General features: G+C 32.4%; 1 protein-coding gene across 2 annotated transcripts; it reads left to right on the forward strand.

The window, feature by feature from the left end:
- Positions 1 to 1,477: 1,477 nt before the first annotated feature.
- On the forward strand, positions 1,478 to 18,242 carry LOC106458417 (protein daughterless-like). Of its 2 annotated transcripts, XM_022384623.1 has the most exons (7): positions 1,517 to 1,578; positions 2,761 to 2,930; positions 8,698 to 8,762; positions 11,255 to 11,363; positions 11,806 to 11,831; positions 13,736 to 13,768; positions 17,689 to 18,242. In XM_022384623.1, exons 3-7 carry the CDS (start codon positions 8,724 to 8,726, stop codon positions 17,707 to 17,709), a joined length of 228 nt encoding a protein of 75 aa, XP_022240331.1. In that variant the 5' UTR covers positions 1,517 to 1,578; positions 2,761 to 2,930; positions 8,698 to 8,723; the 3' UTR covers positions 17,710 to 18,242. The 2 variants fall into 2 exon arrangements, with proteins under 2 accessions (XP_022240330.1, XP_022240331.1); XM_022384622.1 differs by lacking the exon at positions 2,761 to 2,930 and having other exon boundaries at positions 1,478 to 1,578; positions 17,689 to 18,240.
- The last annotated feature ends 7,142 nt before the right edge of the window (positions 18,243 to 25,384 follow it).

Here is a 25,384-nt window from a genome sequence, read left to right on the forward strand (position 1 = left end):
AGTTTATTAAGAAAGGACTTGTGTCGCTAAAGTTTCGTCGGAACGAAGTTACGGAAAATTAACTAACGACTGGAGACGTAACAATATTAAACGTTAGGCCTATCACGTCTACGGTAGTTAACTTCTCGCCGAACTATTACTTGGCCTGTAACTTTACTATTATCTGTCTGCTGTTGTCTGTCTCCCATCTATTTACATCTTTATTACTTGTCTACCCGACTTCTATATTCTCGATGCCAATGTATTGGATAGTCTCAACATCAAATAATTATTAACAAAACTTCCTACAATCGTCTGTTTTTAACTTATATTATAACAACAACTAAACAATAATAAAATATTAACTCACAGAAATAAGTTAATCAATAATATCTAAACAAAACAGTCTTTTATATAATGACAAACTGTGATAACCAACAACGTAACGTCTGACTTGTTTTAATATACTATTTTAAAACAAGTGGACTGTTTTGCTGTTTGTATAATGTTGAAATTTTTCGTCAACATGTCGCTGTAAAGAATCCAGCTTACAAAATCCAACAATAGCAATACGGCTTCGGGATTCTAATTACAAAGTGTCAACAGAAGCCATTGCATGCTAATATTTCAAGTTTTAAAATGCTAATACTTCCTCAGAAGTATCTAGACTTTGTAGAAAACGTTAAATACCATAAGCAGCTACGCTATAACCATATAAGCATACTTTTTTTACATCACAAAAATTTGAGGTTCAACTGAACCTCCTTGAACCTCCCTCCCCCTGCGTACGTGCAATATTTTAACCGAATAAAATAAAAGGATCCGCCTAAGGACAGAAAATGTTGCAACAATATGCAGTTTTCGTATTTTTCAAGAGAAACAAATAATTCATATTAGCGATACCAATGCAAAAAAATAAAGAAAAAATATCATATAACACAGAAAAGAGCAACAAGTAGTTACAAAATATGACCATTTAGGAGAGAAAAAAATGGCTGTATGAGAATAGTTGAAGTGAATAACAATTATAGCCAACACCAAAATTGTACTCACAAGTAGCCAAAACTTTGTAGTAGTACGAAGTAAAATGAAGTTAAAACAATACAGAAAGGAAAGTGTTTTCCTTAATAATACAAATAAATTTTTGCAACAAAAATATTCAATGTTTCCCCCCTTTTTTTTTACCCCACGAAACGAAATATCTTATTTCAATGAAACCAAACATCTTTTGATTTACGAGCTTTATAGGTGTATTGATTCATTCCAGTTACTTATTTAGCTGAGCTGCATGTAATTGAATCCAGCAAATAAAATTGCTTTAAAAAGTTAAGAAATCGGTATATTATAAAAATGCGCGGATTCTTATATCACGTTCTTTTTAGTTTGTGAACGATACCAACGTCGGTAAACAATTGTTACTAAAATAAGTTAATAAAATTTAAAATAAATATGATAGTGCTGGCATCTTGAGTCCTTATTTCAAACAATTATGAATGACATGAAGCAAGTCAGTTAACATGGCGACAAATGACGATGAGCCTATGCATTTATACGAAGTGTTCCAAAATTGTTTCAACAAGATAGCAAATAAACAACAAGGTAGATATTAAATAATGTTATTTTTTCATATGTGTTCGTCATCTATTTTTGTATTCCATAATAGCCACAGCCTACGTGTATTTATCCGTCAGTCGTTTGTACGGGGGTAAAATTGCCGTGGTGTAGGCTTCAGTCCAGAGGATTGTCGACTATGTCTCTGCCGTCGAATTTAACACTGAGTTAGTGTAAACAATACAGGAATTCATAGTGCTACTACTGAGCGATAATGCAGTCAGGCATTTAATAGTGTACTATTTACTGGTAGTGCATTGAAGATCAAAAGTTTGTTTTGGCACTTAGTACTACTACTAGTAATATATGGCTTACTTCTTGAACTTGAAGTTTTCAAATTTAGTATTTATATTGCAATTTTCAGCACAGCAGCACATTCCAGCTTGAGATTTTTTTTTGCATTTATCAGTGTTAGTGTCCTGTAAATATATTTTAAAAATTGGAATAAGATCCTTTTTAAAATTAATATTTAGAAATTAAAGAAGAATAACACTGTGAGGAAGCTGAAGTTTGTTAATTATTACGTATAGTTTATACCTTGTCTGTTGTAGAATAATTGCATTACTGCTATATTTGTCTCTCTTTCCCTTTGTATAGTAGTTATCAGCTCAACCCCCCATCCAGGATTAGAAAACTGTGGGAAATCCACATAATAACAATCATCCCAAGCCCTTAAAATATTATTAATAGATGAGAGTCCAAGCTATCTCAAATTGCCTCATATCTGTATAAAAACTAATTCTTTGTTTGTTTCCTATTTAAATTGACTACCTAAAATCCTGTGGGGGTGTCAGGGTAGGACATGCCTTCAAATGGGACTGTAGTTTCCTTTATTTTGTGGACTTTTAATGACTTTGTGTAAAGTTTATTTAAAATTTTCTAGGCAAAGGTTTACTGTTTCAAGTTTTTACCCTACCAACTCTTTCATAACATAGTGTTTTTCCAAACAGAAATATACTAGAACATTTGTGTAAAACTGCTAGTATAATAGGGTTTTACAAATCCAGTAGAAAAATATGCATTCTATGCATGAAGCAGAACTAGTATGTACTTACATTTTGCTTCAATTTACTATATTTTTTGAATTTCTAAACTTGATGTTAGATTATTTCACAAAATAGTTTATTTTGTGCTAAGAAAGTGATGCAAAATGCTGGTTATTACTTTTAGTACTGGACACAGCATATAGGTCCAACATTGACAATGTCTTCATTTATTGGTGTCATGAATGTTCCAACTTTAAGTACATAGGTTACACCATAAGGAATGAAGATTGTCCACTGAATGCCTGGAAATGTCTATTCCCTTCGTATTCTTCTCTGCATCTATTAGCTAGAAAGGTATGAAATACACAAATATTAAACACATTATTATTTGACATTGATTTGATGCTGTTATCCAAGACATCATGCAAAAGTTATCCAGCAAATTTTAAAAAGCAACAACAGGCTGTTTGATACTATTGCTTATTGTCTAAATAGCTAGTCATCTTTGTATCATATTCCTTTGTTAATTTAAATGTTTTCTTTGTGTAATACTTCCATATTACATATTGGAATAGTTTCTTGTAATCAGTCTTTGATATTGCAGCTTTTCTATGTTTATGTTATGAAAAATTATAAAAATATTCATATAGTTTTTCTCGTGATGCATGTTTATAACACTTTATTATTAGCTGTTGAAAAATAAAGTAGGCTTATCATGAAGCATATTTTGCAAAGGAGGTGTTCCACGTGATACATTGTCTGAGCAGTTGTGCATTACATGTGAGGTCCAGAGCATTTAGCTGTGGGTTAATCGGCCATAAAATTCATGTAAACAAAGATTTATCCAAGTTTAAAAGATACATGTAGTTGGATCCCACCTGGTCCAAGTATCCGAGTACATTTGTAACTGGTAAATCAAGAACCACTTTGTCACAGGTCTTTGTGTTAAGGAATGGCAGTCTGCATGATTGATAGGGAAAGGTGATGTTAACTATGTATTGTGACATCTGACAGACATCACTAAATATATGTTATTACCAAAACATTAAATTAAATTAGTGAGGGGGCTGCCTCAACCAAAATAATGTGCAGATAGTTAAACAGGATAGATTTTTGACTCATTAGGAACTTCCCCTTAATAAAGTTGCTTTACACTGTACATAACATCTTAACGTATTTGAGATAAAGTCAAGTAATCTCAGCCAGTCTGATAATCCCTGGTATTGAGTGAAAGGTTTCAGTGGCACTGCATAAGGCAGATGTATGATAATTGACATATTTTTCTTTATGGATTATTGTAATTTGAATTATAATTTTGATGGGAATAACCATAGCTGTGTTATGGAAGAAATGGATCTTGATGTTCTGGTTTATCAGTCTCTTAAGCTCAAAAAGAAGTATGCTATTGCTAATGAAGTACAAATAGAATTTTAGGTTCTATCCACAGGAATATGGAATACAGGACTAAAAAGATTGTAACCTGATTGTATAGGTCACTGATTAATACAGCTTGGCAGTTAATGGTATTTGTTAATCAATTAATTGACAACCCCAAAGGTGCAAGCAAAAAAGTTGGCTGCAGGTGTTGCCAGAGGTTGCCTTACCAACAGTTGAAGACTTGTCAACAATTTAAAGAAAAAAACAATTGGTGGTAGGTGCTGCCAGTCAGCTGCCTTTCCTCTAGTCAGCAGTTGAAAATTAGTGACAGTGGCAGATATCTTTAGTAGCTTTGCCATTACATAGACATAACAGCAATATATTGATTACTTGGATAGTTAAAAAGTGTTAGAGAGGATTTGATTGAGATGTTTAATATTATTGTTAATAGGATTGATAAATGATAAGAAAAACAGTTGAATACCTATATTTTCTGTGTTCTACTTAAATGAACTTTGCACAAAATGATAAACAGTTGAATAACTTTTGTCTATGTTCTCCTTGAATAACGTTTATGCAACGTCATTAAAAATCCATAACAGAATAAGGAGAAACTACAATGAGAGTTGGCAATTAGTTTGATCAATTGATATAATAAATCATTTATGGGCATTAATTAATATCTGGAACATGATCAATTAATTAATGTTTCTGATTATTACTGTTTTTTATTATTTCAACTGCTCAAGTAATATTGCCATTATGATTTCTCATTACTATTTTAAATTAATTCAAAGGTTGTTCGGCTTAACTAATTAGTGTCATGACTCATGAAAATTATCAAATAATTGAAATTAGAGTTTCTAATCACTACTATTTTTGATTATTCCAACTATCCAAGTCTCATGTGAGAATAATTGATTAATGAACCCAGTGATTAATCAGTTAGCAAATTCCACTAATTATCCAGCTTTACTATACACCAATTTTAAGGTGCGTCCCACCTGACTTCTCTATTGGATTATAGGGGGAATCATTTAGAGTAGGAAACAGCTGATAATTGTTAAAAGGGGATGAGGCAATCTAGGGGAACTTGAAATCTTGCCTGTTTGTATTATTTTTGGGGTTTTGGGGTATCTGTAACTGTATAAGGGAAGTATGTACCACCCTCGCCTCCTTCATAGGATTATAAGGGGAGTTGTTTGAGTGGGGAATATGCAAAGAAATAATTTTCAAAAATGGGGAAGCTCAAAATCTCGCATACTTATACTGTTTTTAGGATTTTGAGTATCTGTTCCACCTTATCATGGGTAGGATCATATCAGGAGTTAGAGTGGGGAACAAGCAAATTAAAAACATACACTCAAAAAAACAATTATAATAGCCATTTTTATACAAGCCTCGCATATTTTAACAATGTCTTACTGTTTAAAAGGAAGTCTAAATTGGACTGATAATGTGTACATCTTACTAACAGTAGGTTCGTGCCCGAGGATAGACGATTTGCTAATACTTTTCTATTTTAAAAGGGGTTATATGAGTTGCCCTAGGAATTAGACCAGTTTTTTTTATTTCTGAAAAACTGTAGAGAAACTGAAAAGAGCTTTGTAAAATCATATAGTGAAATATCACAAAATCAATATGGATCCAACAAAGAGAAATATTGCCTTACTGATCTGTTATCTTTTTTTACAAGGATGACAAAAACTTGTGTGTAGTTAGAATTTTTTGTTATTTCAGTCAAGCTGGCTGAATTAATTAAAAAAAATACATAGTATACTAGAAAAAATATCTTATCAGAGTGGAAAATACTGAAAGTTATGAAAACATGCATTAAACTGTCAATAAATCTGTTATTAACTTTATGAAGAATTACAAAAGTTTCTTGGTTAAAAATACAATCTAAACATATGCACTATTCAGGGAGTACTGTAATCTTTTCTCACTGCTGTAAACACTTGCATGCAACACAGACAACACAATCCTTTGATTAAAAAAAATACAATACATGAAGAAGAACCATTTATATGTATACTAGTTACCCTAATATATAATGGATACCCTTTAACAAAAACTTATAATACATAAAGAACAGCTTTATAACACAGATAAAATAATGATTACACTACAGAATCAAAACATAAAAACCTGTCTTTATCAGTATAATACTAAAACAAAGAATTACAAAATAAAAATATGCAAACTGGCAAAATTACAAATAGACAAAACCTTTTAATAAAGAAAATCATGCAACATGCATTATCAACTTTTTAACAATAAAACAATAGCTATACCACAAAAGTAAACCTTTTAATAAGAAAAATATAAACACTAAGAAATTCAAGCACAATACATATAAAAGGAAACAAACCCCCTTAAATACACAGAAGTAATTACAACCAACCCTTTTTAACATTAAATCATGTAACACATGTCAAAATACTCCTTAACGTATATCACATTATTTATACTAATAAATACTATAACAATAATTACCATACTCATTGTTAAAACCCTGTAACAAAGAATACCAATACTTTGATAATAGTCACTTCATAATGAACAGATAATAACATATAGTACATATTTAATAGGAACTATGAAAACACATTAACATACACATCGAACTTTAACACACACAACACATTCATTAAAGTAATACATGCTGATACCCTTAATAACCACAATTCACACCAAAGAATACAAAACTAAATTTTAATACCAAGCACAACATTACAATACAAAGCCTTTAACAAAGGTATAATTGTCAAGTTATCATCATATAAAGCAACAAAATGAAACAATACAAGATTAAATCCTTTAACAATGGTACCAACAATGAAAATATAACATTTTACAAATAAGATTCATACATAAAATTAAGCCCTTTACAATTAATGATGAATCAAAACACCTTAGAATAAAAACTTTTACATAAATATATAGCAAAACAAAGCTAAATCTCTTTACTGAAGTAGGAAATAAAATTAAGATAAAAAAGAAATGCAGATATATGTAAAATATGTGGAACCCTTAATTTAAGAAGAAAAAATAAATAAATAAAAAGTGTACACCTACCTCAACAGCAGTAAGGAAGTCTGACTTTTCTCATCCTATAAAATGACAGCACTATGATATCCCTGATTATTTTTCAGGCTCTTTTGGTTTGGGACAGCTCTGTTCGAAGCTGGCAGACCTCTTCCGATTAGGAAGGTGGCATTGAGTTCCACCACAGTCAATCTTCTTCCCAGTTTTACATGTCCTAGGCCTTAGTCCATTTGACGACTATCTCTTGAAAATACCACTTTAGTAACTAAATCTGATGCACTGTCAGGACCATGATAGGCAGGTTCATCCTCAGCTGTCTTTGCAACTATCTCTTGACAATACCACTTTAGTAACTAAATCTGATGTACTGTCAGGACCATGATGGGCAGGTTCATCCTCAGCTGTCTTTGCAGAACTTCTTAGTCAATGGTTGTTCAACTGATGATAGTGCAGAGGTCCTGTGATTTGGATCAGCTATATTCTGGGTAGCCTTGGTTGGTACTTGGCTGATTGTGAAAGTGAAGACCCTTGCCATTATTAGTGATGGTGGTGGTGTTATAAGCAGTGAGACCTTCACCGCCAGCTAGCGCCTGGTTACCATTCTCCTTCTCATGGTGGTATGGGCCATCAGAGTCCCTTGGGGCATTGTTGATGGCAGATGTCTTGTTCTTGCCTTCCCAGCATTCAACCACCCCCTCAAAACAACTTCAACTGCAGAAAGGCCTTCATCAGCTTCAAATCTACTGGTTCTACTGAGAATGGGCAAAGATCTAATGCCTTTGGCATGCTGTAATATTAAACCCTTCAACAAGACTGAACAAACTCATCTAATCTTTTAATCATATATAATTCATTATTCAATCAGTGTGCTCTTTATCGCTTATTAAGATTGTTCTTGCCTTCTCAGCATTCAGTCACCCCTCAAAACAACTTCAACTGCAGAAAGGCCTTCATCAGCTTCAAATCTACTGGTTCTACTGAGAATGGGCAGACATCTAATGCCTTTGGCATGCTGTAATATTAAACCCTTCAACAAGACTGAACAAACTCATCTAATCTTTTAATCATTATTCAATCAGTGTGCTCTTTATCGCTTATTAAGATTGTTGATCTCGGAGCACTAGGATCTTAAGGTCAGACTTTTAATAACAGATTTTTTTATATCTTGATATACCACATGATATGTATGTATGTTTAAGTGGTATATGTGTTTACATATGAAAATTTTGATGTTTATAGGATTATTATTATTATTATTTTTTAGATATTGACTAGTACTTTGTGCATTGAAGAAAAGTTAAATACATATTGTTACCAACTGAAGTTTTTGAAGAACTGTAATAGAGAGGCAAAATGTGTGCTTATTTTTCTGGTATTAATGACAAACAATGTGAACTTTAACAGACAGCTAATCGCAATGGAAGAATCAAAAGTAAGTGCTTGTATTGATAGCATGAAGCTAGTCAGAAGAAGTACACTTACATATTCAATCATGATGAAATAGCTCACATTTTAAGGAGCTAACATGAGGTTATGGTCTGACTATGTGAACATATTGAATACATTGTATGTTAGTGTTGAAAATAAATTATTGTTATGAGTGGAATAAAAGTACCTAGTCTTTTACTGCAGTATAAGTCTTTCAGTGTATTTGACTAATTATCAGTAATTTTAATGTAAATCCATTATGTTACAGACAAAACTAGAGATGTGCCCTACAATATGCCTTATGCTTCTCAACAGATGGAGGTTCTACCTCAGGTATGTCTTCTCTATAACTAATTTTTAACAAGTTTTTGGTAACTAAAACATCAATTTGGTTTTTTTAATGAGTTCTGAATTAAATCCATGTCTTGTGTGTAATAATATATACCTATGATAATTCTCTAGTACAAGTAATATTTTAATATTAAAATATAATTAGCACCCAGAAAATTAACAACTGTTGGTGCTTTCTTCTGGAAGAATTAAAGTTTTCACTAGGGGCAGAGTACAACAAGAAGTAAAATTCATATAAAATTTGCTCTGTGTTGTCTAATTGATTAAAAGTTATAATTATTTTTCAATATGTTTGCTGTATGAATTTTACTGAGTCATAATAAAAGAAGGTAAGAACTTAAGGTTTAAAAATTTCTATTTAGGAATGCTGCTGGGTCATGGCTGAGAATTCATTGCACATGTTATTCTCAAATTGTAAATTTAATTTTAAATCAGATAATCAGGATTGAAATAGGATTTGACAAACCAGTGTTTCTATTTAAATAAATTGAAAAGATGCTCTTTTTTCCCCCTCAGTCCACTGAAAGAATTATAGGCAAATGAGGAAAAAAAATCTTAGAAACTGACCATTTTGCTTAATTAAATCCATATTAAGTTTTTCTCTGTCATGTAATATGCATTCAAGGAACAAGTATTTAAAATTCTGTGAAATAAGTGGCTAGTTATATGATCAGAACATAGAAAGGACTTTATACTTTTTTGTGAGATAGTAAGGGAAAAAACAAAAACACTTATAGGTCTACTTGTACATTTACTAAAATTCTCTCTCCTGTAGAGCTGGATGATTAGGTTAATTAATCAATATAAGTGATAACCTTTGAGTATCAATTATATTGATTAGTATCATGTAAAAATAATCAGTTGAAATTACAATTGAATTGGGCCCGGCATGGCCAGGTGGTTAGGGCACTCGACTCGCAATCTGCGGGTTGCGGGTTCGAATCCCTGTCACACCAAACATGCTCGTCGTGGGGGCGTTATAATGTGATGGTCAATCCCACTATTTGTTGGTAAAAATGTAGCCCAAGAGTTGGTGGTGATGACTAGCTGCCTTCCCTCTAGTCGCACACTGCTAAATTAGGGACGGCTAGCACAGATAGCCCTTGTGTAGCTTTGCACGAAATTCAAAAAACAAACAAACAATACAATTGAATTGATTAATGTCACAAAACATAATCAACTTATTGAAGTTAGTGTTTTCTGATTATTACTTTTTAGATTATTACAGCTTCCCAAGTTATTGAAATATTGCCATTATGATTTCTCATTATTATTTTTGATTAATTCAAGATCGTTAAGCTAAACAACTTGCAAAAGTAATCACCTAATCAAAATTAGTTTCAGACTATTACAGTTTAGATTATGCCACATATCTAAGTGTCATGCTAGAATAATTCATTTTTTATGTTGAGCTGGGTGGTTTAATTAATTACCTATGAGCAGCAATTACATTAATTAGTGTTTCCAATTATTACTGTTTTTATTATTCTAAATATTGCTGTTATATTTGTTAATTGTTGTTGTTTTTTAACTTTGAGGTTGTTCAGCTTTGGTGATGTGGAGGAGGGAGCTTCTGATTCAAAAGTCTTGGGTTTGATCCCCATTGCTAACAAATTTGCTCACCTTATCTTTATGGCAAAGCTGCTAAGACTACGTGTAATTTTCATTAATTTTAATCTGATCACTAGAGGGAAAGTAACCAACTGCAGCACTCACTTTCAACATTCTTTTTTTGATTATTTGTTTTGAACTGTTGAGTAGAGGGAAGGCAACAGTATGACAGCACCCATCACCAACATTTTTTTTTAACTGAAGAGGGAAGGTAAATGGCACCTGATGCCATTTTTTCCTCCTTTTTTTTTTACTTATATGCACCTTGGTGGCTGTACTAATTGATTCATTGAATGTAATTTATTATTGGGGCCATCGATTAATTGATTAGCAAATACCACTAATCACTAAGCTCTACAAGAGTGACACCAAAAGAAAGTAATTTTAGATTGTTGACAAGTGACCTTAATGGGCCAATTAGTTTTCTGTTATCCACTTTTTCACCTTTGTTATTTTCAATAATGAAGAAATTTTGTATCTGACACTATAAAAGAAATGTGAACTGCAAATCAAAATCATTAATCTCTGAGAAGATACTTCAGTATAAGCAGTTGCTTCTCAAAGAATATTGTCTGATGAATGAACTTTTGCATTTTGAAATTCTGTTTCCTAATATGTTATAAATTGTACTTGAGAAATATTTGTATATGATCCACATTAACTAGGTATGTGTATTTTTTATTATATTATGTTACATGTTTTTGTTTTCTAGTATAATATATCTAAATACATGTTAATTTCACTGTATTGTGTTAATGCTATAATTTATATTTCATCTAAATGGAAATTGATTCCAATATCAATAAAATATACACTTCTTTGTGATGTAATTAATCTTTAAAATGATTTTTTTGTTGTTGTAGGATTGTGGTAGTTTTTCTGACAATGAAGCCCTCCCAATCACAGATACCACATATATTCAATATGATGGTTTACCCCAGCAAAGGGTACTGACCAGTGATGAAAACAGAAGTAAATTCTTTTATATTTTTTGTTAGAGTTTAAAGTGTTTTTTTTTAATGTGTATATGAAAATAAAAAGTGAATTTAATATATCTTGAAATTTCAGTCATGTCATTAAGATGGATATTATAAACCTTTTCTGTATCATCTTGGTAATTAACTTTAGAAATTGTGCTGAACTAAACCCATTTTCGTTGTTAGTTTTATCAGTTATTAGTAACATCAGAAGTTAACACGTTAGTTCCATAAAGCTTTTCTGTATACTTTATTTCATTAAAACAAGATATCTTAATGCTATGAAAACTACAAGGGGTGCATCCTTTTTGTATATGATGTTTCAACATATGAGCTTTGGTGCTTGTTACTGTATTAATTATTTGGCAAAAATAATTCTAGGTTATTGAGAAGTTCACATTTTTGCTTGATTTAATAATTAATTCTTCTATTTATAGGTGTTGCAAGCAAGAGAAAAAGAGATGTAAGTATGTGACCAAGTCTTATCATCCAGTTATAATTAATTGGTTTAGGTTTTGTTTTGAACGTTTATCTAAGGAAGGAAAAATGTATCATTAAGAAAGGTGTCACAACAACTTTGAATAGGAACTCTGTTCCTTTATATTAAAATAGCAGGCTTTAATTGTGTAAATACACTATTTCTGTACTCTCTAGTTTCTTTTCGTTTATTTGTTTGCAGTATTTGTTTTAAGCAGTAAAAATTCTTTTGCACTTTTAAGTGACCAATTTTTAGCATTGTGTGGTATCAGTTTTTGTACCGTCTAATAATGATATACTTAGTTTCTCTCCTACCTCAACAATGACTGATTGTAGAAAGAATTAAAACTAGGCGTACTCCTTCTATGTTAACGCTTGCTTGACAAAATATGATATTGCAATGATGTTTGATTTCCTAAGATTAAAATCATATATTATGATAATTAGCTTTTTGAGGAGGAGATATTTGCTTAACCATAGATAAACATTCTAAATATTTGTATTTTCTGTGCATGTGATTACTTTCCATAAGTTCAATGGTGAATTAATACTTCCACTGTTTTACTTAGTTTACAATCAGTTTTGGTGTGCAGGATATTTTCTCGGGATTTAAAGGAACTTTTTCCATTCTAACATATATATCAACTACTGGTATCGTGTTAAAAAATATGCTGAAATCTCTTTCAAATTTATGTGAAGAATTAATGTAGGTGTTTTAATGAATGTATTTTTAATGGAAAACCTAAATTTAGTTGTTGTTTTTTTTAGTTATAGCAACAGATAAAAGATGGTGCTACTATAGTGTGCATGCAGTCTACAAAGATATTTACACTACAGTGTTTGGTCTACACAGATAATACCATCATTAACATTTTAACTTTTGTTTACTTGCAATTTGTGACATTTATTATAAATAATGCTTTTAAACTAATAAAGCACAAAATACCATTACAAAACATTTTTTGGGGCAAATATAATTGGAATGAAATGAATTCCAACAATCAAAACTAGTACAATTATAACCTAAATTTAAGGTACTCTTTTGGAACACACAACTTATTAAATTATTATTATTTGCTGAACAAAAACATGGATAGATATATGTTATGTTTTAGTGAATCATTAAAATGGTGATGATGATAGTATCTGTATGGACCGCACCCTATAGTAGCACCTAAAAGGTTTTGTTAGTAAACCTTAGTTAGGCAAGGTGAAACTACTATTGCATGATGAAGATCATAATTAATCATACTTACAAGTCTTCACAAGTTTCTTTGTCACGTTAAATATTAAAGTGTGTAAATAGTTTAACACGATAGATGTGCAACTTATATATAAAAAATATTATTAATGGATTCATTCCCTCCTGAGAAATAGTGGTGTGTTTTCTTAGATGATCAGTATTATATTTCAGACATTTCAAAATGACATCAGTGACATTGTCAGTGTAGATGGATGGAAAAATACAGACAGGCAGATAGACATAAAATATTTCAGAAAATTAATTTGAAAAGTTTATCAAAGCATTTTGTATCTAAAGATAATTATTAAAACATTTGTGCTCAATTAAACTTCATATGAAGAGCAAAACAACTTCAGGTGGGCAAGTAGCCTGTGAAAATATGCACTTGTATTATTTCTACTAAAATGGGATTTTTAAAGCAATGGTGCATTACAAATCTCCATTAAAATCATAAAGACTAAGTGAAGGCTCAATTTTTGTAATTAATAAATCTCTGACATATATTAAAATGCTTTTTCAATCTAAATTGTTTCAGATTTCCAAAGTTTTGGTTGATAAGCATAGTTAGCAAAGTTGTTTTTTTTTTCAGTACTTGTAAACAAGGTTATAGTCAGTGTACGAGTTACATTTTATGTTCTGTTGTACAGGTAGTTAAATCTGAAGAACTTGGAATCCAGTGGGTAAGTCACTACGTTTCATATATTTAAAATACTCGTAAAGAAATCACATATGTATTTACATATTGCTGCTATAAACTCTTAATTTTGATTCTTGTATTTGAATTAGTGTACGTGTCATTTTCGGTGATATCTTTCAAAAGCAATTTGTTTCTGAATTTTACTCTGCTATGAATCTGTTATGTGAGTCAAATTACGTTTAGTGTATCTCTACATCCTGTGCAGAGTGTTAGGTATGTTCTGTTAAAACAATTTTGAATATTCAAATCAGCAAGTAAAATGACAATCACAGCCAATATAGAGTATTGCTGGAACAGAATTTATCAGAACTACATCTTGACACTGCTTGGCATTTTGTAGGAAGTATGATGTCAGTCTGGTCTTTATCTATCAGTTCTGTCCAATGTAAAATATTTATACACTCGGGTCTTAAACAGGTGTTCAAATTGGAGTTTTAGAATTTCCAAGACTGACATCTCTTCTACTTAATGTCATTGGAAAACAAAGAAATATGTATCAATTTGAGGCATAAGAACCATCCAGAGAAAGAGACCTACAACAAGTTGTTCCCCCAGCTGTACTCATTAAAGTGCAGCATCTTGTAACTGGTGAGAATCTGTGAACACATAGGTCTGTGGCAAAAGTATATAGGATTTACATTTTCTCTGTGCCTTTCTAGTTTCTGAAGTATTTGTGTTGTGTATAGAATTTTATTTTGCTATTATGGGATATTTATTTTTAATGGTATATTAACATTTCGTTAGATTTATAATACTCAAGCTCTTAAACTATCACTTAAAATTGACCAACACTCATGATCGTTATTCTTTAATGAACGTCTATTGATTATAAGAAATTGATTTGTGACTATATAAACCTATTTACCCTCAGAAAACCATCTTTATTGTTACTTTCATATTCTTTTAGTACCATAAACTTGATTCTGCATCTCAAAGGAATTTTTAATTTTTAGTAAACATTATTTTCAGCTGATTATAATTTTCCACATCATCGTTTTGTCATGATCATTTTAAAATCATTTAGAATTAGCCTGCATATTATATTTTAGCTTCAGAAACCATTAAAATTACTATAAAATCTTTTTTACATGTATCTGATCTTTGCTAAAGTAGATTTTGTTGCTTTTTTGTAGCTTTCATTTTAGATAATTTGTTTTGTAGTTTTGTTTAGTTTGCTTCTTTTTTCGTTTTAGTTGATTATTTTGTAGTCTTTTGTTTTGGTTGATTGCTCTTGTAGCTTTTGTTTTGGTTGATTTGGCTTGTAGCTTTTGTTTTGGTTGATTTGGCTTGTAGCTTTTGTTTTGGTTGATTTGGCTTGTAGCTTTTGTTTTGGTTGATTTGGCTTGTAGCTTTTGATTTGGTTGATTTTCCCAGTCAAATATTATTCTTTACTTTTTTTGTTTCTGTATCAACGTTTATTTTTGCCACCTTATTGAATTTTGTGTTTTCCTCTCAATCTTTGTGTATTCATACTTAGCACTTCCAAGATTTCATGGAGCACCTCACCTTCTTACATTGTTTCTTGTGCAACTTTTATTAATACAAAAAAAATAGCTTTTGATTAAAAATATTTCACTGTTTTATTGTATTGCTTTGTTCAAATGAAGTATTTTTCATCCTGCCTTGTATGGAAAGTGCATATTGCATTAGCTAACTGCTTTTAACTGTTAGACTGCACCAGAATAAATATTTGTTTTTATTAGGTTTTTAAAAAAATGTTTCAGTATGTTTTGATATATATTTCACCTATAGTGAGTTGGTCATTAGCAGCCATATTACAAAATAAATTAATTCTAATGCTTTTAAATAGACATTTTAACATTCCTTTTGTGTCTGTAATTAACATAGAATGCTATTAATCATCCAGTTACATTGTGAGATTAGTTTTTCCTATTTGTATGGTATTATTGCAGCAGTGTTTTTTTAATGAAGTTTGGCAATTTTCTTCACTTGTCTCAAAATCCTATCTTTCTGTCCATTACAGCAAATGTTTTGTAATGTATTTTATGATTTTGCACGTTCCTTCTGTCTGATTGTAGCAGTAACAAAATATGGTTATACATCAGTATGATTGTAGCAGTTACCAAATATGGTTGTACATCAGTATGATTGTAGCAGTTACCAAATATGGTTGTACATCAGTATGATTGTAGCAGTTACCAAATATGGTTGTACATCAGTATGATTGTAGCAGTTAACAAATATGGTTGTACATCAGTATGATTGTAGCAGTTACCAAATATGGTTGTACATCAGTATGATTGTAGCAGTTAACAAATATGGTTGTACATCAGTATGATTGTAGCAGTTACCAAATATGGTTGTACATCAGTATGATTGTAGCAGTTAACAAATATGGTTGTACGTAACTGACAAAAGATCTTGGAATTTTAATCAGCTTGTCTGCTTAGTAACTTCGAAGAATAAATTAATAGCACCAGTGTTACGTATTCTTCAAATCCTGTATGAATGTAGCTTCACTGTATCAAGTAAAAGACAACTCAAAACACCATACATATAATATACACTCCATTGCAATATGAAGTCTATCTTTGTTCTTTTGCTTTGCCTTTATTTATGGGTACTGATGAGGGTTATAATTTCCAAAACTGGTTTAACTCAGTGACAAATGGTGAATCCAGTGATAAATTGGGCTTCATATTTATTTTTATTATGACAAAATTAGAAAAGTGAATCTCAATATTCTGTAATATGTAGCAGTGAATTATTTCACTGTTTAGGAATTGGCTTGTTCAGAAGTTAAATGGAAATTCAATAAGTAGGTACCTTTGTCATAAATTAATAACAGACAAAGTCAAAAGTTTGCACTGTAAAAATCTAGGTGTTTTAAGGGTCATAGCACTCTTTGTTTTTGAAACCTTGACAATTCTCTAATTTTGGGCTTTTTATTCTGTGGATGCCATTACTGACCCAGTTGGAATAGCTCCCACTTTCGTCTTTAACTTTTAGTAAAATCAGAAGAATTCCGTTTTTGAGAGGGATATTTTCTTCATTCTAATCTTTTATTGGTAGCCATAATTTGATACTCAGAAATTATATAGATGATGATTTTGTGACTGAACTGAGGTAACGTATGGATTGATGTTCAAAATTTTTCTCCTACTATCTAATCCCAACATAAACCACGAACCTGAACTTTTACTGAGAGCCTTCCAAAATAAGTGGAGTTCAAAGCTTTGTTTTCAGTTCTTACTTCAATTTATGTTATGCTAACTTGATCATTGCTTAAAGTTTGTGCTTATCTTCGTAAGAGCTTTAGTAGTTTAATTATTGTGATAATTTGGATTTTATTACATCTCCCACTTGCAGTATTTGAACTTGCAACTTTTTACACACTTGGCGAATGCTGTATCAACTGAACTAAGGAGTTAACCTTCTAATGCTTCCTGTTAAAACACTTTTCAACATTTGAAACTACCATGTGATTCCTTTAAGCTTTTTTAAAAGTACTGAGTTGCATTACACCTTCTCCACAAGTTTTCTGTTAATTTACATTCAACATTATTTTCTTCTTATTAATTGTTTTCAAAGCTCTATGAATTATTGGCTTTTGGGAAGAGGCTGAATTTATGAGATTCTGAGTAGTTCTGTACCATGCTTTATGTTTAATCACTTTTCCAAGACACCTTTTGATATTTGTTCTTTGACTGACTGCCTCTTGTCTAGAAACATTTTGACTTTAAGCATTACCTCGAAGAATGATCAGAGAAAAATTTAATAGAAACATAATTTTGTGTTGTTGCTTTGCTTTTCAAGATCCTGAAAATAATTTATCTTGTCTCACCTTAAGAGCAAATGAAGCCTAATGTTTATTTGGCTATGTCATGTCCTCAAGGTTTGTCATCACATCTGCCTTCTGTTTTTACTTCTTTTCATCCACAGCTGAAGACAAGAGTTAGGTAGGAGTGGCTTACAGCTTTTGTATCAACTAGAAAAATCTCCCAGTGGTTTAACTTTCTGATATTAAGAAGAAATTACCCTCCTTCACTCAACAATTTCATCTCTTTTTGAGAGGGTAGTAATCGAGATTGTTTCAACAAATCCCAAAATGTATACTTTGATTATGGTGTCATTAAATAAAAAAATTGGCAGTATGCAAGAAGAGAAGCATGCCCTTCTGGACTTTGTATACACTACAAGCAGTAATAAGTTTTAAGTTTTACTTTACTTAAAGATATTGTAATATTAATAATAAGGTTCAGGAAAATGAAGTGTTAAAGTTGTGTATATTAGGAACAATGTATTAAGTGAAAATATATTACCTAGATTTTCCATCATAATAAAGACAAAAAAATATATATACATATATATTAAGGCTATTTAACTGTACGTATTTAACATACTTCGGTAGTTATTAGTATACAATATTTTATGATCAGAACATGCATATATTTCATGAACTATTTCATAAACACACTTAGCACTTAATCTTTTAAAAATGGTCAGTGGGGTAATGAATGCAAGACTACTTGTGTCTGGGTTGGACTTTTAACTGTCACATTTATATATTCCTCACCATCATATACATTGATAAATTGTGGTAGTTTCAATTTAGAAGTCTTCTTTTACTTACCAACCCAAAATGTAATAGTGACATAAATACCTATTCTGTTATTACAGTTGTGGCTCAGTGGTAAGTCAGGCCAGGTGGTTAGGGCGCAATCTGCGGGTCGCGGGATCGAATCAAACATGCTTGCCCTTTCAGCCGTGGGGGCGTTATTATGTGACAATCAATCCCACTATTCGTTGGTAAAAGAGTTGGCGGTGGGTGGTGAGGACTAGCTGCCTTCCCTCTTGTCTTACATTGCTAAATTAGAGACGGCTAGTGCAGATAGCCCTCGTGTAGCTTTGCGCGAAATTCAAAACAAACAACAACAGTGGTAAGTCACTTATAATACAGGTAGTTGGAATAGCACAGATAGTCCATTGTGTAGCTTTGGATTAAACAACAAAACAAACAGTACTTGACCCATTGTTTAAAAGTTTTTTGTTTTAAATAATGTATTGAACCTCATGCATACCTTCCTTTTTATGATTGGCTTGACGTAGTAAAGGTCATCTTGTAAGAAGCTACAATAGGTTGATAAGCATGTTTAGAAGCGATAGTTAACTGCGAAATTTGACTTCCATTTTTCTTACAGTGGAGATATGACTAGTACTGAATTAGTTAATATAGTTTTTGTGCTTATTTCTAATTGAATTATCTTTGCGAAATATAACTTAATTGTCTTGTGAATTAGGTTTTTGTCCAGTATGCCGTTTTTCTTTTGTTGTTGTTTTTTTTTTTGTGTGATAATAATTTACGTATTTTTTAACATGCAATTCAGTAATATTTCAGTTTGACTTTAACATGTGAATCTAAACATTTACCTCTTATTAAATTCTAAATGTTCATCCAAGGCGTGATATTAAGAACTAAGCCTTTATTGAAAGAGTTAAAAATTCGGATTGTTCTGTGTGTAGCTTTCCTTTAAGGAACTCCCCTAGAATACCGACGTTTAAAAATGTGCATAATTTATTTTAAGATATCTGAACAATGGCTGACATTGTTATATTTTCTGACATAATTATTATAAACATCACTTTGTTAAATTCATAATTCACTTGTAAAACTAAACATATTTTCTATAGAAACGGGCTTCATTTTATATAGCCTTCAGAGCTTAGTTTCTATGGTAACGATAATTTTGGTTATAAATACGATTTTATTCTAAATGGACATTAGTTAGGTTATAGTTATACAGAATGAAGGACATTAGCTCTCTATAACGGTTATAATTTTTTTGAGTTCTCTTAAAGTCTTAGAACCTATAATTCATAACGAAGTTTGTAATCATTCCTTAACTAAAAAAATCGTCTGTGATTAAATCGTGTAATGATGAAAAATTAAGGTTTTCCAAGTCATATTAATATTGAATATATTGTGACGTTTCAGACACGCCATGTTGTTTTTGGTGAAGTTTACTATAATCATGAAATTTTGTTCAATTAAAAATACCGTGTCGATAATATTTTGTGTAAAAAAAAAAAATATTTATATATTTGTGAAACTTTACAAAGAAATCCTTTTCCTTCCCCCCCCCGGAAATTTTAAATTGCCTAGGACTTGGTAAGTGAACTTCAGTCTAATATTATTATTAGATTAAATTGATAGCTTACGAATCACCCCCGAGGCAAAGCAGTGGGACGTGCCATATGGCTTTCAGGCCGTGTCTGTAATCGAGGATGGTTGTGCGTGAAGCCAGTAGGTACGGGGTTTATGAGCACAGTTAGTAACATTTACTATCGGTACTGAATCGCAGGACATAAACCGAGCACTTAAGAGATTTGTTGCTCTAAACTGGCGGCAGAGCGAGGTGGCCGGTTTTGAAAGAGGAAACAAGCTTTACGAAGAGTCGTCTCGCTATATGGCAGCCCCTAAAATAACAGCGCTTGGGTTTGTTTTACTATTTCTAATGGCGTACATTTTAACAACAAGGATGGTGTTCTAGAACGTCATCTTTTCTCCATAAGCCTGTGCTGTTCCATAACTACCGAGAAAAGCTCGGTGGGGTTGTAAGTTATACTCGTAATATAAATAGCAAGTGTTGATCAAATAAGGCGTCTTCAGACCTGCACCGGAAATGACTTGCTACCTTTTTTTTTCTTTTTTTAAGTAACGATAAACGAAACACAAATTATTCGTTATTTTAGAACATAACATATTTATACGGAAGCTTAGTGTTTGCGTAAAAAAAAAAGAAAAAAGTGGAACGTCAGAGAATTATTAAGTATTACCAGTAATAATTTAATAATGGTTAATGAAATTGTTATTTATAATTATAGAGGTTGCAGTTTGATTTTACCGTTTCGTACCAACAGTATCCGTGCCTTTCTCTGGATATGATGAAGGCAACTTCATTTATGAAGCTAATTTGAGAAGGAAAGATTGTTTCAAACTGACAAAATGATTGCGTGCGAATTCATTTGTGGCAAAACAAAGGTTAATTTTGATCTCTGCTCAAAGCAAGCTTCCTGTATAGATCAGAGTTTAAAATATGCATCTCTAGTAATGAGCGTTGCTAATTAAATTTAATGTTCTAACCAGTAATAATGATTAGAATGCATTATTTCGTCGGTTGGGTATTCGCGTTTTCAATGATACTTTCGGCCGTAAGTTGGCAACTTCATAAAAAAACAAACTAACAACCAAAATTCTATCATCAACGCAACGAGATCCTATAAAAATAGTGAAAATAAGTTAAATAATAAAGTGGGACTTGAACCCAACCCAATTTGGAAATTGCCTTTTAGAATTGGTTTTTGAACTTTACTACCAATTCTGAACTTTGACCTTTCTGGGCTGTTTTGAATCCGAAGGTATAAGAAGCTGAGAAGGGGTTTACTCTGTCCCTTGAAGATTAAGCTTGACCTGTCTGTCGAAACTAGTCCGAGTTATTTTTTTTTAATTTTTGTTAATTATTTAATCATTTGTGTATTTATTACGCTCATGCGATATTACTGTTTTTTTTTAGTAAACTATTTATATGGAATAAACGTGTAATTCTTTTAGCGATTCGCTGTATCGTAGACTTAGAACACTGTTATTTAGATTATTATAGTTTACAATTAAATAGTATTCTAAGTATAATTAATGCTTGAAATTTTATTTTTGAAATAACCTTTTATACATCGAAGCATTTATTGATGCCATGCGTGGAGTGTAATTAAATTTTTTGGTGTACTACTTCAGTAAGGGAAGGTTTGTAATTACAGTTTTATTAGCTGTGTATAACTTTTGTGTAAGTTAAAAAAATTATAAGATACAACTTTATATGAATGAAACTTTGATTTAATAAAATACTTTGTTTATGCTTGTGGGCGTCCAAGGGCTGAAGAAGAAAATCCCTTATGTCTGTAGATGTTGGACGTCGTATGAAGGATGGTATAATCATCTTAGGCGAGATTGGTGGTCGCCGTGAGGATGTTGCGATGTCTGCTGTGCAGGGTTTCAGAAAGGCCATCCATCCAGTGCTTTCTTGGTTTCCCTCTTCCCCTGTAGCGTGGCAGTCCGTTGTTTTGGGTTCTCGCTGCTGATTGGTTGTCTACGTTTTACTGGCTTTACCTCGACCATATTTCCGATGGCTTCATTTATTAATTTGTCCCTTCCTATTTTGTTTACTGCTCTTGTTTCTCATGTGGTGATCTCCTGTTCATTTCATTTGTCTGTGGTCCACATCTGGTAACTAAGGGTTGGAACCAAGTTTGCATTCATGAGTTTACGTTTAATGTTTATTGGTATTGGTGGACGTGTAACAAATGGTACCATGTGGTAACTTTGTTTGCTTTCTGGTAACATGTTTCTATCTCGCGATCCATCTTTTCATCCTCCGTGTTGACACTGTCAAGGTATTCAGAACTCTTTGGCTTGTTGAAAGTTGTTGTTGACTTGAATGTTTAGAGATTTGGGTGATTTGTGTTGTACTGGTCCTCTTGGCTTAGTTAGATGGTGTGTGAAATTTAAAACGTATTCAAGTCCGTCAAAAATATGGATAGCTTACACAAAAGTTACACTAAAACTTTTTTATATTACTATTCCAGTGTTCGCACTTTTTACAATAAAACATTTAAAAAAGAAAATATTGTTCTCCTACATGTTTATCCCAACGATTATTCAACCAGGATTAAAACTTGGTCACATACTTGGTTTTAGAACTTTGGAAACAGTTTGTTGGTGTGTTATAAAAGTGAGGATCAAATCACACTATTCGATTAGAATAACCCACGAGTTGGCGGTGGGTGGCGTTGACTAGATGCCTTCCCTGTTGTCTGTCACTTCAAAATTAGTGACTACTAGCGCAGATAGCCCTCGAGTAACTTTGCGCGAAAATCAACAAACACCACCACATGGATACATTCACCTATGTGGAATTAACCGTAATTTTGTTTAATGCTAGAACAATTCATTGTATTTGAAGTGATTTTTACGTTAATTTTAGGTAAACTTCACTTCTGAAATATTTTCTTCTATACAGTACATATGATATATAACCAAAACTACTGAAACACTTGTGTTGCTACCATGCCCAATAAGTCTAGCGTGGCATGATGGTCAGGGCGTTCGACTCGCAAGCTGAGATAAGCGGGAACGAAACCTGTCCCGAATGTATTCGACCCCCTTCAGCCTTGGGGAGCGTTATAACGTGACTGTTAGTCCCACTGTTCGTTGATAAAGAATAGCCAAGTAGTTTGCGGTGGGTGTTGTTGACTAGTTGCCGTCCCTCTAGTCTATCGCTTCAAAATTAGGGACGACTAGCGTAGATAGCCCTTGAATAGATTTGCGCGAAATTCAATAAAATAATCGAAACGTAATATAGCTTTTGAGCTGGGTATGGCTTGGTGATTAGTATGCCGGATCGAAAGATTCAAGATTCGAGCCTTTATGTCACTGAACAACACATACATTCAAATGTGGGCGTGTTATTAAAGTGACAATCAATTCCGTTATTAGGGTTGAAGAGCCGAACAAAACCCTTGTGGCGGTGTGTGTTACTGATTTGCTGCCTTTGTAGTCATTAGTTCAAGATGCAGGCCAAATATTCCTAAATCTTAGTGCTCTCTTAAACTTCCCGTTGAACCAATGTGTTGCATAAGGTGTCGTTCAAGTTTAAAATTCAAATTTCATTCCAGCGCCATTGGACAAATCGCGAAATTTTGCTTTAGAACAACTCAACCTCAATGAGATATTAGTTCAAGTACACCATTATTTTATTTTGACAATAGTTTCATTTTCATCGGTATTTGGTTATACCCTTACTTTAAAAAGTATTAGCCAAAGGAAGGATCCATCACTCAGTATTAATTCACGGTGTTATTTGTTTGTTCGTGAACTACTCCCACAGTTTTGGAGAGTTAGCAGGACTAAACATAGTAGGCGGACTCGAGGGGGTCCGTGAGTTGTTTTTATCTATACATTGTACCCCCCCCCTTTCCAAGGGGTATCAAATATACCCGAAGGTCTCTCAGGCGTGATTTAGGTAGGAGAGGGTCTAGGAGTAGGTTTTAAGTGTCCAAACTCGAATCTAGCATTGGGGTGTGCTTTTATGGTCCTTGTCAAGATTCCGGGGACGCCATCTTGGAAATAATCTTCAGAACCCCCTCCTAAAAGCTAGCGGGTCCAAACGTGGCACACATACTCAGTTTCCACTGACTGGTGTTCTAATGGGGTTTGTTTTCTGGTATGGACCCTCTTGGAGTTGCTGTAGAAGCAATTGGAGATGATGGGGGAGCCTAATCGGTACACTGAGGCTTCTGTGAATTATTATGTATACTTTGAACCCTGCAGAGTTATTTTATGCTTGTTATAACAACACCTGAAGTATTACGCCTTAGGTTCACTCTAACTTCAGATGTTATCTCTCATTAACCAAGTCATAAAATACATTTATAGTCACGCAATGATGTTACAAGGATTTGCACTTTAAGATTTTTTTTTTTTTTACCTGGGGAAAGAGCCATCTGGATAAAGATTTAGATATATGGTAAATTTAAAGTTTATCATACCAAGTAGCTGCGAATAAATATGCGATGAGGTAGTTACTTCTATAAAGTATAAAAGAAACAACAAAAAACCGCTATTAATTAGCTGTGGAAACACATTCGAAGTGTGATATTATTTTTATTTACATTGTAATTAATCTTTAGGCTATAGCAGTGTGTGTGTGTTTATCGTTTCAGTATTCAATATCTGGCTTCAAAACATTGCCAGTATATATTCACTGTGATCTTACATAATAATAATAGTTAAAAAGCACTTAACTTCATTGTGGCAAGAAAAGAAATTTTCTGATAATTATTTCCAAATGTTTCACACATACGTTATTTATGACGAAACGTACAAAGTAGCGCTGTTACAAACTAGTAGTGTTAACTAAAAGAATATGCCAAGTTTAATTTTCAAGCCTACTTTATCCAGGCAAATGCATTTGGAAAATAGAAATGTGTATTCACGAAATTATGATTGACTTGTACCACAGAATAATCCTTTCAAGTCTTTGTTCTTTAGTGGACTTTTTTTTTTCACTAGACTTAAGTTAAAACTTCGTCGTGTTACACGTAAAATTTAAGATAGTAAGCCAGCGTAACAAGCCTCGTCAAGATATTCATTGAAGTTAGGATTATTGAATGTAAAGCAGGGTTTTTAATGATAAAGATTTTCTTCTGGAAATGTAGACCATAAACACCGATATCTTGATAATGACAGGGTTAAGCTTTTCTAATTAAATTCGTTACCTATTCGAACTTCTGATTCCTTGTGTATGTTCTTTATCAGGGTTCCCCGAAGTGGGAGCCGCCGCCTCCCTGGGGGCCGTGAAGCTTTTCCGGGAGGGGGCCGCCAAAAAAATGGGCCACAGCACTGTTTTTCAATCACCATGCTAAAGTTATAGGTTGAGGATTCTCAAACATTTTCACATCAAGGGAGCCTCAGACTAAAAGAGTTTGGGAACCACTGTTATATATTACAAATAGAAATCATAATACAGATGTTAACTATCGATTGTGGGCCCTTAACTTGAAAATTTATATACGATCCAGGGTT

Source organism: Limulus polyphemus, unplaced genomic scaffold (assembly GCF_000517525.1).
Source record: "Limulus polyphemus unplaced genomic scaffold, Limulus_polyphemus-2.1.2 Scaffold459, whole genome shotgun sequence".
In the NCBI taxonomy this organism is placed as follows: Eukaryota; Metazoa; Arthropoda; class Merostomata; order Xiphosura; family Limulidae; genus Limulus; species Limulus polyphemus.

What these genes read in the sequence shown, in the direction of transcription:
- LOC106458417 (XM_022384622.1), top strand. Translation starts at nt 1,497, where the DNA reads ATGGCGACAAATGACGATGAGCCTATGCATTTATACGAAGTGTTCCAA. An exon ending in GATAGCAAATAAACAACAAG is followed by an intron (nt 1,579 to 8,697) that starts GTAGATATTAAA and finishes ATTATGTTACAG; the next exon opens with ACAAAACTAGAGATGTGCCC. An exon ending in AAGAACTTGGAATCCAGTGG is followed by an intron (nt 13,769 to 17,688) that starts GTAAGTCACTAC and finishes TTTCATCCACAG; the next exon opens with CTGAAGACAAGAGTTAGGTA.